Consider the following 17,097-nt stretch of genomic DNA (forward strand, 5'->3'; position numbering starts at 1 on the left):
GGCACTAGCCTCTAGTGTGAAACCGGTATTAAACAATGGCGGCGCGCAAATCCCAGCCGAGTGTATATCACCCAACATATGCACAAGATATAATTATTGGGAGTTCCTGTTGAACAAATTCCAGGAAATACGATAACATTGTACATTCTTATTTTGTAGCGATCAACAAAAGAGTAAGCGAGGCGTGCGTTGTCAAAGGGTGAGATCAAAGAGCTCAGACTGAGTTTGTGGTTTCGTTTTCAGGTGTTCAGAGCGCACGTGCGCGCATGGGTCGAGGGTAGTTGCGTAGTTGTTTGGAGCCACCCAATGTGCAACTGTGTCGAATTGTGCCGTGTCTTGTGTAGAAGATATCGTACTTAGTGGGCAAGTGGGAATCACCCTTGCTTTCTGCGCTGGATTATCATATTTCTACTATTTGGCCTAGTGCAATCGAAGGAAGTAAGTGCTCCTACATAACGGCTGTGTTAGAACGTGCCATTTCTCTGAGCAGCGCGCGTGAGCGCTTACCTTTGATGGTCTGCCTTTCTCCCGCCTTTTGTGTTTTACAGTCCGTTCTATAACTTTCGTTTTGTCGGCTTTTGTGGTGTGCCGTGAAATGATGCGAATTTCGTGCATAGAATATACAGAGCAATGCGAATGGCTAGTTATTGATTGCATCGGCCAGTAGCTTCTGCGGGTGACGGTGGGAATTCAATGTTCGAAAGCTATGCTGCGTTGTTGTATAGTCCGAGCTGAGCGTTAGAAGTCTAGCTAAATTTGGTATTCGTTCTTGAATTTGCTTTTCAGGTTACCGACCAAACACCTTGGCTCCAACGAAAGAGCAAACACACAGTTGTAAGTAGTGCCGGGAAATGCGCTCGGCGGTTAGAACATAAATTCTTAAGAATCTGACAGGCCGTCCGCAGTGTAGCACCTACTGCTCGCGCACGTGCATTCGAACTGCCTTTCACTTTGTCGACTTTGGGGCGTGCCGTGATATGGTGCCAATTTCGTGCATAGAATATACAGAGCATTACGAACAGCTAGTATTGATTGCAGCGGCCAGTAGCGTCTACGGTTGATAGCCGAATTCAATGTTCGAAAGCGTTGCTGGGTAGTGTAGTCCGCGTTGAGCCTTAGAAGTCTCGCTAAAATTTCGTATTCGTACCTGAATTTGCTTTTCAATTTACCGACCAAACACCTTGGCTCCAACGAAATAGCAAACACACAGTTGTAAGTAGCGCCGTGAAATGCGCTCGGCGGTTAGAACATAGAGAAATAAATGTTTAGAATCTGACAGGCCGTCCGCAATGTAGGATCGCGCAAGTGCCTTCGAAATGCCTGCGTTCAGGCTTTTCGCGTGGTCGTTCTCTCCTTACTTTTGCAATTAATTGCTCTCTTTCTCTGCTGTTTTGACAGCGTGAAACATCGACAACGGTGACATGGGGACGGAATCGATGGAAGATGTCGGGACAATACTGCGGTCCATCCTCACGAGCGAAAAGTCCGGCATACTTCTTCGTTTCCTCGACAGTAAGCATATGCATGCGTTTAATTTAGAAGTGGCGTCGCGCTCAGAAACGTCAAGCACACTTGCTGCGCGCTAGTTCAAAGTGGGCCTGCACATCGTGCGCAGATCGACACTGGCCCGTCTTTCTTCCTCTTCCTCAGTAACAATTTAAAATATGTGCTTAGGCTGTGATCGAAGGCTGACTTGGCATTTAAAAAAAAGAAAAACATTTGTTTTTTGTGGGGTTACAAGGAATGCGCGTATATCGCGTTCCCTTGGTTATCTGTCACCTAGGGAACAGCTCCAATACCATTATGGTATCCGCGCTCTGCGTTCATCACGTAGTTGATAACGATGTAGGAAGTCCTGCTTTTCGCTTGGTAGTGTGTCAAGTGCAGAGGGACACCACTCATTATGTACCCTAATTTGCATGTACATATGCAGGTTTCTTTTTGATTTTCACAGGAATTTGTGATACTGCATGGAAATATATATGTGCTGCTTAGTTTTGAACTTTTATGTCTGATAACGTGCGCTGTGGCATACACTATACATTGAAAGTAACTTAAGAATTAACTGCCAGCGACAATATTTTGTTACAAGGCTCATGAATTGATAGACAAGTGTTCTGTGAACTTCTAGCTGGTAGACCCCATGTCCATGGTAGCACCTTGTCACCTTAAACAAACGTGTAAACACAAAATGTATATCAAGAATGAGCCACACTACTTGATGACATTTTATTTGCAAATGCCAGCATTGTCCTTAAATCAATCACCTTGTGTATGTCCTTGATCATTTCATTTTATTACTCTCAACTCCACTAAGGTGTTCCAGAGAGGAGTGGGTGGACATAAGAAGTGATGTAGTGTACGTGAGCAGTTGCTACAAGATGATCAATTAAAGCAGACTTGTATATTGAAGGACTGTTGATGGAAACGAATGCAGTAGGCAGGTTCTTCCAGTCACATTTAGTTCAAGGCACAGAGGATGTAAAGCTCTGATGAGTCTTGGTGTGGTGCACCAGCTTTTAAATGGGCACCTGTACTTGAGGACATGTGAGCGGGGCTGTAAATGGGGTGCTTTCAACTGTCAGTGGTGTGATGGATGTAATAGAGAGTTTTAGAATAGGGGCCCCAAACGTTTTGGGGCCCCAAAGAAATAGCGTCGAAGCCACTGCGCATGCGCGAGACGCAAACTGCGTTTGGGTTTTGCGTTGGGAACGCTATTTCGCCGATTTAGCGGGAGCTCAAATAGCGTTCCCAAAAGCTTTGCGTCAACAAACATGGCGGCACCCATCGAAGCGACGGCTCTAACCTAGCACCAAACTGGGTTCGATTCGCGGTAATGCGTGAAGTTCGCAAGCTAGGAGAAGTGACTGCAGTTATCGCTTTCTCTCAACTAGCGTCTGTTGTGAAGATTGATTCATTAGATGCCGCTGATTCCGAATTCGAGTGTGGATTTTATGGCTCGTAGGCCTAACACGGCTAAGCTTGGCTGGTGAAGGCACGTAAAGTTGGTTTTGTTGCTCCAAACTAAGCACAACTAATTGTTTGCTGCTTGAAGAATAACCTCTAAATTGTAATTAAACGCGAATACACGCAAGTCAAAATTACTATTCATATCATAAGATGGTATATTTTATTTAATTATTTTTAATCGTTTTTCTTAGACGCCGTAGTGGCGCTGTCAGCGCAAGACGCTATCTGCAAACGCAAATCCCTATTCTAAAACTCTTCACTCCTGCGTGCCCCAACGCTAACATCCGCAAAGCTCTTTGGGGCCCCAAAATATTGGGGCCCCTATTCTAAAACTCTCTAATGAAAAATGCGCAAGTGAGTAATAAGGTGTTGAGTGGAAAGATGGGGAAGTTTTATTGTCTTTTTCATGAGGGAAACACTGGCTAGGCGGGAGTAGTCGCAAAGTATGAAGCACGTGGAGTGGTTATGAACCAATTTTAGTGTTTGTGAAAGAGAGACATTGCTAGTATTGCAAACGGAAGATGCGTATTCGAGTTCAGTGTGAAAAAGAGTTTTGTCCAGCAGTGATTTTAATAATGTGGGTGCCAGGGAGATATTGCAGCAAAGAAAGCCAAGCATGTGGTTAGCATTACTAGTAATAAACTCCCACATGTGCATTTTAGGATAAATTACTTCATATACTAACACCGAGATACTTAAGTCTGCTAACATGTACAAGTGGAGAGCCATGAAGGAGATAATTGTATACATTAGAGTGATTGGCCTTTTGTGTTACTCTGATTGTTTTGCATTTATTGACATTACTGACATCACATGATTAAAGAGGAACATAATGAAGCATGATTTGTCTAATGGTGGTATCGCGCACACTTGAAAACTGCTGAAATAGTATGTTTGTCTCAACAACAGCCTGCTTGTGTTCTTTAGAGATAAGCATGTCCCTAGAGTGGTGCCTATGCAATCCTCTGATTCACTTGGAAGAGGGTCCAAATTTTCTCTCTCAGTTACCTGGCGGGTTTTCTGGCATAGCTAAAATTGTTGTTTGCTGGCTGTACTACGCATTACTATTCCTGAAATGGCCTGGATTCATGGCTGGTACAAGTATAAGACCCTCTGTCATAAACATCAGGCGTGCATGTTGAGGTTTCTCACAAGGTCTATTTAATGCACTTACTGAAACAGTTGTCAAAAGTGTTGTGTATGGTACCACATTAGTTCATGTTGCGCAAGTGCAGTGCAGTGTCTGTATGCCTTGTGGCTCTTGCAAATTAAGCAGGAAAGTGCAGCAGCGAACAAGCTCTGCAGTCTGCTGCAAACAGTTAAACCTTTAAAAAAATGTGCATATAGTGAGATGGAGGATATTTTCGTTATCGCAACAATCACTATCGTGATAGTACTATGTTGTGGGAATGAAATGGTGGCCGTGAACACAGTATTTTAGTCTGAAAATTAATTGCAAGAGAAAACCATACGATCAAAAGCAATTTCATGCAGTACAATTCTTTACTGATATGCCCTGACAACCTACCGCTCAGGCATTGAACTTGTGCCTAACGTTCTTATGCCAGCTATAGTAACTATTGCAACTAAAGAAGGGGATATTTATGTCCACATACCATGAATCAAGTAGTGCTGCACTTTGTCATCTGCTACTGAGAGCTTGCACCATGCCCCTGCACTTAAAGCGAAGCTGAAGAGTATGTCGAATTCAATAAGACGCTCATATACGGATGCGGGAACCTTATAAACCATGCAGGTAAAATTTTGGGGGGGATTTTTCACTTAGGAGTGACGCAATCGTCGGTTAAAATTTCGCTGTAGCTCCGCCCCCGTCGAGCGCCGCGCGCTGTTGCTGACGCTCACGATGCGAGCGGAGACTGCAAACCGCACCGTAGTCACATCAGCACTGGTGTACAGTTCCTTCGAAGCCCCCGCAACCGTGCCTGACCGGGCTTATTTCTACATGCGTGCTGTCCTAATCTGCTTCGCTCGACCCTACATTCCTTTGTTTGTGTGTATATTGGAGTGGTAGTTGACGTGTGCAGCATCAATTGAACTTGTAGGCCGATCATGCCGGCGTTCTGTGCATCCTACGCTTGCACGAACGCCAGCGGCCGCGACGATGTTCCGGTCTTCCATTAGTTCCTGCAAGACAAGAAGCTTTCAGCTAAGTGGGAGGCTGCTGTGAAGCGAAACAACTTCAAGCGCTCAAGAACAGTGTTGTGCTCTAACCACTTCCGTGATGATTACTAGCGGAGTTTATCAATAATGCATGCTTTGGGTTCTCCTTCGTGTTAGCACGCTGAACGGAAGGTGCATGTTCATCAACCACCCTTGATGCAGGTTTCATCGCCAAGTGCTGCGAATTTTCTATTCGCACGTGTGTTGTGAAACAGCCTGCATGCAGCTACCATAACGCAGTGCAAGCGTAAAGTTTGCATGTGCTGGAAAGCCTGCTCACGCCAGGACGCTGCGCTCCCCCTTCTGTCGCACACATAGAGAAACCGACCATCTCACCTAGCCGACGGAATTCGCTGGTTACAAGTAGCGTGCAGATGCCGCGCTGATGAAGGTTCTATACTACACGTGCTACAATAGCCGGTAAACTTTTCCCACGTTTAAACCGTCTGTGTAGAATGCCGACAGCTTTGGGGCAGCGCACAAATGCTGAAGATCGCATCACCGCTTACGTTCTATGAGGAGGCATGCAGGAACATAACACTACAGTTGTTTGCCCGGAAACATACTCACTGGACCGCTGAATGCAGCTTAGCAGAAAACATACTCGCCAAAGAACATTTCCAACACAAGGAGATGCTAACACTTTGCCTTCGTTCGCGTGGAAAGCAGTGCTTGCACCAGCATTTCTTACTTCTTGGAGAGGCCGGCTCTTCGCAATCGGCTCGTACATGTAGGGAGTAAGGTATAAACCCCTTACAAGTGATCTTGCACACGACAGCGCGACAAGCGAGGCGATGGCTGTCGCGTTCACTCGTCGCCTGCAAGCCGAACTCCACGCGAGCGACGGCTTTGAGTGATGACTTCCCGGTATGAGGGCAGCAATATACACGCCGAAACTAGCGTGACGCATGCTTTATCAAGTTAAGTTGATGTATTTTATTGTAAAAGGAGCTTAAAATATTTCTGAAGGTCTTGCACTAGGTTCTTATTCTTGCACGTGTAAAATTCAGTAGTTTGCTTGTTCCGTGCGACAAACAGTAGTATTTGAGTTATGTACATCCAGTTCCGGCTTCGCACTATTGGCTTGTCGCTCATAGCACTTCCGGGTGACGAGCGACGAGTTCTAGATTTCTAGAAACGAGCGATCGAGCGACAACACCGAGCGATCTGTTCAAGCGACGGCCCGTTTTGTCGCTCGAAGCCGTCGCCTGTCACCGTCGCGCGCAAGATCTCTCTGGTGGAGTTTGGACTTAACACCGAACTCCTCAGAGAAACGCAAGCTCTCGAAATTTGCCATGACCATCTCGGCAAAACAGCACCAAACTACCTTGCACCGTGCTTCATGTGTAGCGGCAGCAGTCGGTCCGGACGAACACCATTGTTGACGTCACGAGGCGCTCGACCAATCGCAGGCGGAAACGAGGCGCGCGAGCTGGACGTGTCTACTGCTGCACTTTTCGTCGAAATAAAATATGTTAGCGCATTCTTTCGCTCAATTCAATGCGATATTCGAATTCAGAGGGTTGAAAACCACGACGTACTGCTCTTCACTCATTTTTTCTGGAAAAGCTTTCAGCTTTCCTTTAGCAAAGTAGGGAGTACAGGAAAACCGTAAACTTGTGCTGAACTTGTCTTGTACGAATTCAAATCGAAGAGTGTGGTGCAGGTGGCGCATGCTGCACTGTTAAATTGAGGACAAAAGGGCTGCACTCCCTGAACTAGTGCGGAAAGTGTACTCTAATCGAAGAGACCTACAATGTGACACAAACCATTACAGCTTCTATTGTTGCATCACATAAAGTGCTCATGCAAGTCAACAAAACCAAGGATAAAACAAGAGTCCTTGAACGTATGTGTAAAAATAGCTTATTAGAATAGTTTATTAGAAGTGTGTGGTGGTCAGCTCTTGCTGCACAAGTTAATGAGTAGTGCACAACTTGGTATCCCTGTATGCGATGTCTGTTAAATATGGCTCATATTTGTTTAGTTGTTTTGCTGCTCTCTTTTCCCGCTCTTGGTAAAACCGCACTGTGTCTTTGGAGCTAAGGCTTTCTGTATCGAAACAGGAGAGCTTGACCACCATACTGCAGTACTATGGAAAACGCTGTCCATGTTTCGTGCTTGCAAGTCGATTATTGTCACAGTGCTTGTTAAACACAGGTGTAGCTGGCTCATTGACTGTCGCTGATCATTTCCTATCGTTTAGATTTTTTTTCTCTTGCTGTGGTAATTTTTCTCCTTTGCCATCAAACAATGCTATTCTTCAGCCGAATTGTTCCAGATTGTTTACAGTAACACTAGTTCTGGTTTGATAGTTGTGGTAAGATTCTTTTGGAGGTGAAGGAGGGGTTGGAGATGTTGCTTGTAGCTTAACAGCTTGGAGCCACTCGTGCATATGGTGTGGAAGATGGGGAAAAAAAAAAAAAAAGACATCAATCAAAGGCATTATGAATGTGCAGCAAAGCTGCTCTATTTCAAGAGAGTTCGACATTGAAATTGAAGAACCATTGCAAGGTGGTAGCGACATGTGTTGACCACCTCAAATATCCTTCTCTCTTCGAAAACTGTCATCATTTTTGTTCCGCAATGCTTTTCTAGCTCCTGTTAATATTTTTTATTTTCTTTTTTAATTTTATTTTAATTTTATTTTTTACTTTAAAGAAAACTGTGTGTGAAAGAGCTAAGGATTGAGGAAGGGCAGTGATGCTTTCTGCAGCTGTTACATCCTTAGCATTCGCCACAGCATTCACAAGTCTGTACTGCATTCAGGAGAATATGTGTGATTTGCTACCCTTTTGCTTTCTGCTTTAGTGTTCGAGATCTTCGCAGCTGTGCTCACTGTAAAGTGATGCTGATGAGCTGAGACTCATCTAATTGAGCTATTGTTTTGCTTACTACGTCATAGTGGTACCTGAATGTTAGCATGGTTCTAAGAAAGCTATAAGGAAGGCTAAGTGTGATTAATGAGGCTGCAAATTCTCTGCTTGGCCATACAACAGCATGACTGGGCATGCTGATTTACAATGTTGAAAATTGTTGCGAGGCCCCTTCAAGCTTGAAATGCTTTTGTGTATGATGACACATGGCTGTTACATAGGTTGGACTTTTGCAAATCTGATGGGCAGCAGAATATAAAGATAATTGTACTTAGATTTAGGTACATGTGTGACCACTGCGAGCAGGAGCACGAGAGCCCGTGGCAGCACTCTGCAGAGTGTCACCACCGATGCCTCATGAAGTGTTGCTGTGCAGGCGCAATCAGCAGCGATAGCTAGAGCGCCCGGCGCGTCATCCGCTAGATTTCCTCCGCTGCTTCCTCTCACACTGCTTTTATGATCGTGTTGCGATGTTGTCAACGGCAACGAAGTTTTGTGAATAAAGCGGGATCCACGTGACGGGATGGATTGCCGATCCAGCCGATGGATGAGCATGATGTAGCACAGCGCCTCTGAATCACGCCACACTCTAAAACACCGGCGACCAGGTTCTACCGCCTTCAATTGTTGCAGCTCAACCGTTTCACAGTCGTCCTCGTACTAAGTCAACACTCTGTCCCATCATGTAAATCAAGCCTAAAAGCCAGGTCGTGTATGTGGTAGCATTCTTCTTGATGAAAAGGCCAACCTGCAGCTAAATCTGCTTTGCAGAGAATAATGAACAGCTAGAGCACACCAACTCTTCGCTGCGTCAATGGGCTTATGACCAATACTGAAAGACACGCTGGCGCAATTTTAACGGTCCTAACTTTTTATATGGTACTGCCCTCCGTGACCCTTTACAGACAACTGCCGCATTTTTGTTCTGCTTCATTTCTTTGTAGCAAATTTCTGTGCAATGGCTAGAGTGACAGAGTACGAATGCTGCGCGACTATTTCCGAAGGTGATGCGACCAAGTATTAGACACTAGTTGCTGCCAGTGGCCTGGAATGCACAAGCTGTGTGTGTCGCTTCTGGAATGCCTCACTGATTCCTGCAATGCTGGATTATGGCACGATTGTCGTTGATATTAATGCAACCCAGCGTTAATCGCATCATGGGCTCAAACAACAGAAGCTGGATCTGTCATCCTGCAGGAGTGGTATTCTTGAGCGAACACTTTCAGGGACATTGGAAATCCCTCGAGTCTCAGCACTGCACTCGTTGTAGTGCATACGGCTGACGGCGCACTTGGTACTGTGTGAAGATAGAAAATATGCCACAGCGCCAGAAACAATGTCAGCTTAAACACGGACACGTCTGGTGCCGAGTAACAAAAAAACGCACCAAAGTGATGATATTCTTGAAAGTGATTACCCAAGAATACCAACAAATCTGTTTCTACCACAGCTGTTCGCATAGTTAGGTGGCTCCACTGATTGTCACCCTAGTAGAGCTGCCACAAAGCCAGCCATAGTCCTCGGAAAGTGATAATTTCCATTTCAATTAAATTCAAAGTGCGGAGTTTAGAAAGCAGCATCATTTCTTACAAAGCAAAAATAAAAAAAAGAAGCAAACGAGAGCTTCATGGGAGTGTTATTCACATTCGAAATTCTGTGCGCCTGCATGCAACATGATAAGTAAGCCTGCATACATGTGGCTTTCGCAGCACTTGCTTGAATACTCAGAGCCGCTAGTGCTCACAACCTACCCATATAGAACCCGACGGGCACACGGCAAAAGTAGCAATGGGAAGGAACCATAGCAGACAATGCTTCAGGTGCTTCACCTATCGCTTTGGTTGGGCCTGCACCGCAAGCAAGGCACTCGCGGTGGCACTCCGCAGAGCGCTACCATGGTCTCCCGCGTTCCCATCAGCAGTGGCCGCACCTGTGCATGGTAAAGGTGTACTGAATGACATTTTTGACTTCTAACTTCTTGCATTTAACCCATTCAGGCGCCAATGAATTCTGTCGATTGCAGACTTAGTACCACCACATTCCTTGCATATTCAAAATTGTAAAAAGCATACAGCTGCAGTATAGATTAAGAATTTTCAATTCTTTAGTGAGTTCTGTGAAGTTTACAGAATATGGACTCCATGTGAAAACTCGTTACACGAACATTACGTATGAGAGCATCAACTATTTCATGTCTAGCAGGCTTGAAAAGCACTTATCCTGCCTGGATAGGTGCCTAAAATTATGTCTGGTGCAACACAATGTGAAAAGCCACCAAAGGAGTGAACCCATTATATACAACGTACTCGTACCGAGCAACTGCACACAACTGTCTACCTTATTACTTGTTTTACTAAACATTTTGAGCCGTTATTCAAACTTGCAACACCGTGCCAATCAGAACAGTTTCATGATGCATGCAAAACATTTTAAATATCATTGCTTTCATGAAGGATTTTGCTGTTTGTGCACTTTCTTGGCGTAAACAATTGTGTACACAGTGCCTTAAAGGGTTAATGAAATCCTCAAATTGTTAATCAATATAGCACTAAGAGCAAACTAGGTTGAAAACTGAGGTGCTTTGTTGGAAACTGAGCTCTTGGGCCGGTTGGTGCATGATGAACTTGAAGAAGGGGAAACTGGAAAAAGGGGAAAGTTGGAAAACTGTTCAGAAACAAAGGAGCAGAATATTTTTGTGTTCAATTTTCAGTAATGAAATGGGAATTAGTAAAGGTTCCTCCATAATGAGCTCATACTATATCTATCGCAGAAATGATCATGCTAAAAAGGTTTGAGAAATAAGTTAGTGCGGACCTGTTTGTTCACTCATATTTTCATTTTACGATTCACGAGTGAAATCAACCGTATATGAGTGTCATTAAAGTTACACAAGTGCATTTCCCTCAGCTTGTTAGAGGCATGCTTCAATTAAATGTGCAAGTTATAGTAACTGCGTCTATTCTGGTGTTTTTATATTTATTGCTGTTTCGACCACACCTACAGTAATGCCCAGCTAGACATTGTAGGTTCTTGAATAAATCAACAGATCAATAAATCCTAGGAAAGATACTGGCAAGCCTCGCAGCACCTTAAATAATCTGCCCTAATAATGCTTTTATAACTAGTTTTAGTTTCATTTCCCAGGAGGTGTACGTGTCTATGATGTTGTGATGTAGAATGTGGTCATGTAGGTGCAGAACATCGCAATGTTCTGGCATAGATTCAGCTCGCTCAGCTGTCTGCTAGCTGGGGCGATCGTCAAAACATCACAATGTCCTCCTCCCTCGTGACCACCTTCTGCATCATGACGCATACACCTCACTGGAAGCAAAACCACATCTAGTTAATGGAAATGCTGTTCTATAGCAAATTATTTAGGACTGCTTTCAGGCTTGTCAGTATTTTTTCCAGGGCTTTGAGGTCAAGGTCGTCCATGTGACAAAAATGAAAAGTCAGAAATGTAATGTTGGCACTACAATATAGAAACCCATGCAGTAGAAAATTGATCCAGCTCTCTCCTCTATGGTGCATCTCCTAAAACACTGTGTAGCTTTAGTTTGTAAAACCTTATCACTATTCACTTAGTGCAAGAAGAACAGTTGGGGACATTGAAATTTCTTATCGTGCATCTTGCAGAGCAGTTTATCACATCAGTTCAGCAGTGATGCAGTGATCGCCGCAATATTTGTGCAGCTTACCAATGTATGCACCCATTATTTCATTGCTTGCTTATTTGGTGTCAGAATTCTTGTGATTCTAGCTGCAGATTGCCAAGCTTAGCACAAAATTAAGCGATTGGTTAGGTGGCCCACCAGCCTTGTATGTTTTTTCTTCATCTCTCTTCTCTTGCCCATGTTACGTTATGCAATCAGGAACAGCTATGAACTCTAACATCGCATTTGGTTGCTCCTTTCTTTATAGATGAGTACAGGACCCTGACAGGCACTCGCATCCCGTATCGACAGATGGGATTCAGCACATTAGAAGAGTATCTGCACAGCATCCCGGATGTCGCCAGGCTAAGCACGTGAGTTCACTTTCCACTGCCTTAATGTTTATGAGGCAGTGCTGTACAGAAGCTATTTTTCTGCAGTAATATGATCCCGTTCAATGGCATGGTGGCTATGGTGTTCTGCTGTGCACGAGTTCATGGGTTTGATTGCCGGTTGTGGCAGCTGCATCAAGGCAGAATGCAAGAACACTCATATACCTAGATTTATGTGCACATTAAAGGAAACTCACAGGGCCAGAACTAATCTGTAGCCCTGAAGGACTGCTTCCCTCACATCTCATTCAGTGTGCAGCTTAGAGGGCCCCTCACCAGGCCTGGCCATTTTGAGCTGACAAGCACGGAGCATACAATGCGCGCTAACGATCATGTTTAAAAAATACGCACTGCTATGCACTGCGGAAAGGTTTGAAATTTCAATCCGAACGCCGTTTTCCCTTTCCCTCGCGGCGGCTGAGCTCCAAGCCGGACGGTGATGTCCTTGTTTCTCTGCGCCTACGTGCTCGTGTTCGCACCGCGACGTCGCTCGTAGTGACACGTGACTTCGATAATTATTCAAGGCAACATCTGTTATTTGTGTGATCTGTTGCTTAAATGACGAATTGAAGTTTAGAGAAATAATGAAACACACAAACGGAATGTCTGCGTGTTTTTTGTTTTACTTCGCACCGAAGCAAGAGAGATGTACTTCCACTTCGTCTCCTTGTTCCCACGGTCGTGCAGTCACGTGCGCAAGTACCAAAACCATGCCATTTTTTACCGTGTTCCAGCGCCTGATTATGCTCTGTGATTCGCTTGTCAGGGTGTCTACCGATCGGGAAAACTGGGAAAACCGGAAATTATCAGGGATGTCGAGTAGTCTGGAAAAATTCTGGGAAAACTCAGGGAACGTGTGCCTCTATCAGGGAAAATTAGCGGTAATCTTGTTGAAAGGGTCGAAAGTCGCGGTAATGCTGGCTCGAGTAACAGACAGGAATCGTAATGAATCGTCTTTGGTGTCCAGTCGTCGGCTGGAGGAGTTGCCAGTGTACAGTCAACGACAGACTTTCCGGACTTCAGATAATTGGGACGGCTTCGCAGCACCGCCACTTACCCCATAGAGTCTATGTATCAGAACGTCTGAAATTTCGGACTCAAGAACTGTCAGATTTTCTGGACGTTTTGCCGTGACCACAGGCCCATAACGGCATTAATCAAAGCCACCACCACGACCATTTTGATTACCTCGCCGCCTCGGACCGGTGCTCTCGCACGCACATACGCTGGCAGCCGTAACCACCACTGCGGCAACGCTAGGCCTAGCTGCTTCGACGTTCGCTATGAAGCTTCTTGCCGTTGGGTGCCGTGTTTTTTATTGAAAGAATTCGCGGCTGTCAGCAATGGCATGGACTCCGCCTTAGTGGTCTAGAAGCTTGGAAAGCACAGTGCGTTGCATAATTTCAGTTCCTGAATGTCAGCTTCGCCTCTGTACAGAAGTGTTACTTGGTGAAGCATACGCAAAATTATTGCAGTGAAGCATAACAAGCGTAGGAAGGGGATATTGCCATGGAACACAGTATGTATTCCTTAATTATACACGCCTTCGCCCGGTATTTCCTGTCGCAGTACGAGCACCGATATGCCTAATACGTGCACCGACAAGCCTTCAGAGTGTTTTTGAATGTGCCTGTGGCGGTTTGAGTCCTTAAGGGCAGTAAATGACATGCATTAATTTTTTCAACTGGCCGATCTTTCGCACATTTTCGCGGCCCCTAGGGAGTTCAAAAGTTGGATGTGGACTCTGAAACTGACCAAGTAGTTGCTTCAAATGGTCCGTGGGGCGAACGAGTGGCGGAAGGACAAGAGCAGAAAGGACCTACGCATTGAGGAAAGAACTGGAAAGGAAGCGTGCTGCCGCTGTTTTGAAGGATCTTGAGCTCAAAAAACAGTGTTGGCTGATGCCGAGATGCAGGTGTCCCTCATCCAAACCAAAATAAACTCTTTAAAGCAGTGAAACACAGTATATGCATCTCCTTTTTATTCGTATTTGAGGATGTCCGACTCAATTTGCAATTTTTTTCAAAGACATTTTATTTGCTGTGCATTAAACTAAACCCTCCCTTCTATTCCCTTTTTGAATAACATAAACACGTCTCCTTAGTATTCAAATTGAATTAAGTCATTTTTATTTAATTTTTTCATATGCGTAGTAGAGTGACAGCATCGGGCGATATGCTTTCAGCCCATTTTGACATAAAACGTAGTTCTGCATCACTCAGGGAATTTTGCAAAGGCACTCAGGGAAAACATGGAAAACTCAGGGAATTTGGAAATGTCAACTTGGTAGACACCCTGGCTGGTTCTGCCTCAGTATTCATGTAGCACTGAATTATACCGCTAGTAGCTTCTTCGCTTCCCTGGACCAGCACCCTCATCCTTGATATATTTTGCTGTGCACAAGTCAGTGTTCTTTTAAAGTGACCTTTTTTTTTCTCGATAGTTCTGATAGTTTTTCTTGATAGTGTTGGGGGTGGTTCAGAGGGTGTGTATACACAAAAGGAGCGTGGCAGAGAGGAAAGTAGACTCGAGAAATTCGTTTGGATCTTTGCATCGCATTGAATATGTACAATGCCCTCTGGAGCTCTTTAGCGTCGATTGCCATTATCTATAACCCCCCTCAAAGCCACTGCAGAAATTGCAGTGCTTACCTTTCTACTATATCCATGTCCAGAGGGAAGCTAGATAGAATAATAGAAAGGAGGGTGGGGAGGAGGCAGAGAATGAGTAGAACCGACGCAGTTGCGAAATGAATGATTAAGTCTTGCCACTCTTTGCTCGCAGTTCCCATATAAGGGGGGAATAGGGATAGGGAAAAATGATGTGAGAAGGCAAGGAAACGCTATGACTATAGAAACGATCGCGATTGCGGGGAAACTGGATAAACTGAAGTTCTAGCTACGGTGACATGACAACCCCTTCATCCCCCTTTGGACTTCCTGTTCCATCCATGGCGCTCTTTTGGAGCCCACGTCCTGAAACTTTCTGTTCCGTGGGAAAGGGGGCATTTCGACCCCCCTCCCACCCTCTGGCTCAGCCAATGGCTCCGATAGTAAGATAAATGGGCTACAGACTGCTCCAAAATCAGAATCTGTCTGCTCCAATCTGCTCCAGAATGAAATTTTATCTGCTCCAAAAATTGCTATAAAATGATTTTGGGCATTCTCACACCTCTAAGGAGTAGCACCAAGAATGACTTGGCGAAGTTGGCTGCTGAAATGATGTGATCAGAACGTGTTTCTTAGCGTGCCCAAGCGTGTCGGGCTTCTTAAAGAGTACCTGAATTACTTTTTATCGAAGTGGAGAAAGGCATTTGAAGGGAAAATAGGCTATTTCAGAAATACTTTGCCACAAAAAGTAATTCACTGCATTCAGCAGAAGCGGAGTTATTCGCAATCAAACGTGACCTCTGCTGTGCTCCCGTTCCTTCTTCAATGCCTTGCATTGCGAAGGCTACGGTGCAGTGGGGGGTTCCTACAATGCCCCACCTTCTAAATGTCACCATGGTGCAAAGTTCAAATTTCATTTGAGATGTTAACGTAGACGCCACAACTTCCTCCTTTGCTGCCTACGACGCGCTAAACACAAGCCAAAAGTGGTTGTCCTCAGTGAGCCGCAGTGCACTTAGCCAGTGGTCTCGTGGCGGCATCCCACCGTGGCCACCTATCTATGCCATATAGCCTACTGCAACTTGATGTCAGCTATTGGCCAATAGCTGCCGTCTAAGGGAATGACGAAATAGTGCGTTCGATACTGAAATAGTGCATCTAGAAGAGAGTGAGGACAGGGCCTTCTGTTGAAAAGAGAGTGTTTAAGAGAAAGGTGACTTAGCGATCTGCTTGCCAGCTCCATGCACTGCGTACGACAGCAAAACTTGGCTGAGATGTTCCCAACAGCGTATGCTACCCGCGGGCTAAGTTATTTCACCAAGCCCGAGGGGTGGTTCAGGGGCCCTTTAAAGGGACTCTGAAATTATTTTCACAGTAGTGTACAAACATACCAAGTCCTTATGATAGGTCTTTCTGATCATTTAGTGACACATTTAAGCATTCCACGTAAGGCGTGTAATTTATTATAAGGTTTTAAAAGCGTGCATCACTACCGATCGCAATGGTGCTGCCCTTCGAGTTTTCAGCCGCCCCATCCCCTACTATGCAGCAGGGGCAGGTGATGTCAGTCGGGTGAGCTATCCAATTGGCTGCTGACGTTGCGTCATTGGGAATGCTTGAAGCATGTCGTTGCATTAAGCTTATCTATAGTAGCATTTGTATGCATAGTAATTTTTGTACCCTTAAATATAAGTACACAAATGTAATAAATCTAGATGTTTTTTCAAACCGATGGCCCCCTTCTTCCTGGAAATGCGGATTGTCTGCTACAGCTCTGGCAATGGGGCAGCTGATCGGATGCGGAGCGGTTCTCACACAAAAATAGGAGCAGCGATGTCTTCTTTAACGGAAGGAACATGAATGGTACCAGCATAATATTAAGGTCATTTTGCACTGCAGCTGTGTGCAGATAGTTAACTGCAGGGACTACTGTAGGAAACGCAAGTGCTGCATGTCAGTCTCAACACCAACCTCCTATGTCAGAACAGTGGTCGCGCACAATTTTGAAAAGAAAGGTGCTTTCAGTGGTAACCGCATGTTCCACATTTGTCGGAGGGCCAAGTTTTGTATACAATTTGCGCAGAATGATAGCAGAAAAATATCCTAACACGCTGAGATCCAGAAAGAAAGCGTTGCAAAGGAAATTGAATGTGCTTTACAACGTGTCATAACGTCCGTCAGAAGTTAGGCTTTGGTATAGTGGTACAGTCTCCACCTCCCTCGCAGAAAGTGCGAGTTCGATTCCCAATGGATGTACTCTTTTCTTATTTATTTCTCCATATCTTTTTTAGATTATAGATTAGCGAAAACAAATTTCCCATTTCACCACATTCACAAATTAGTGGCAGTGCCTTCTTTTTCCACTGACAGCTACAAAGAAAGCTTATGAGAGTAATATAGATACAATCATAAATGT

The 17,097-nt window shown here is 44.8% G+C and overlaps 1 protein-coding gene across 8 annotated transcripts in view; it reads left to right on the top strand.

The window, feature by feature from the left end:
* The first annotated feature begins 273 nt into the window (after positions 1-273).
* The window catches only part of LOC126536294 (uncharacterized), a 151,192-nt gene continuing 134,368 nt past the window's right edge, over positions 274-17,097 (top strand). For 2 of the 8 annotated variants that reach the window (XM_055073925.2, XM_055073931.2), the window contains exons 1-4: positions 274-438; positions 787-834; positions 1,399-1,512; positions 11,949-12,054. In XM_055073925.2, the coding sequence (XP_054929900.2) occupies positions 1,422-1,512; positions 11,949-12,054 (197 nt within the window). In that variant the 5' untranslated portion in view covers positions 274-438; positions 787-834; positions 1,399-1,421. The other 6 variants (XM_050183200.3, XM_055073927.2, XM_055073926.2 and 3 more) reach the window with 6 other exon arrangements.

Source organism: Dermacentor andersoni, chromosome 4 (assembly GCF_023375885.2).
Source record: "Dermacentor andersoni chromosome 4, qqDerAnde1_hic_scaffold, whole genome shotgun sequence".
Lineage (NCBI taxonomy): Eukaryota > Metazoa > Arthropoda > Arachnida > Ixodida > Ixodidae > Dermacentor > Dermacentor andersoni.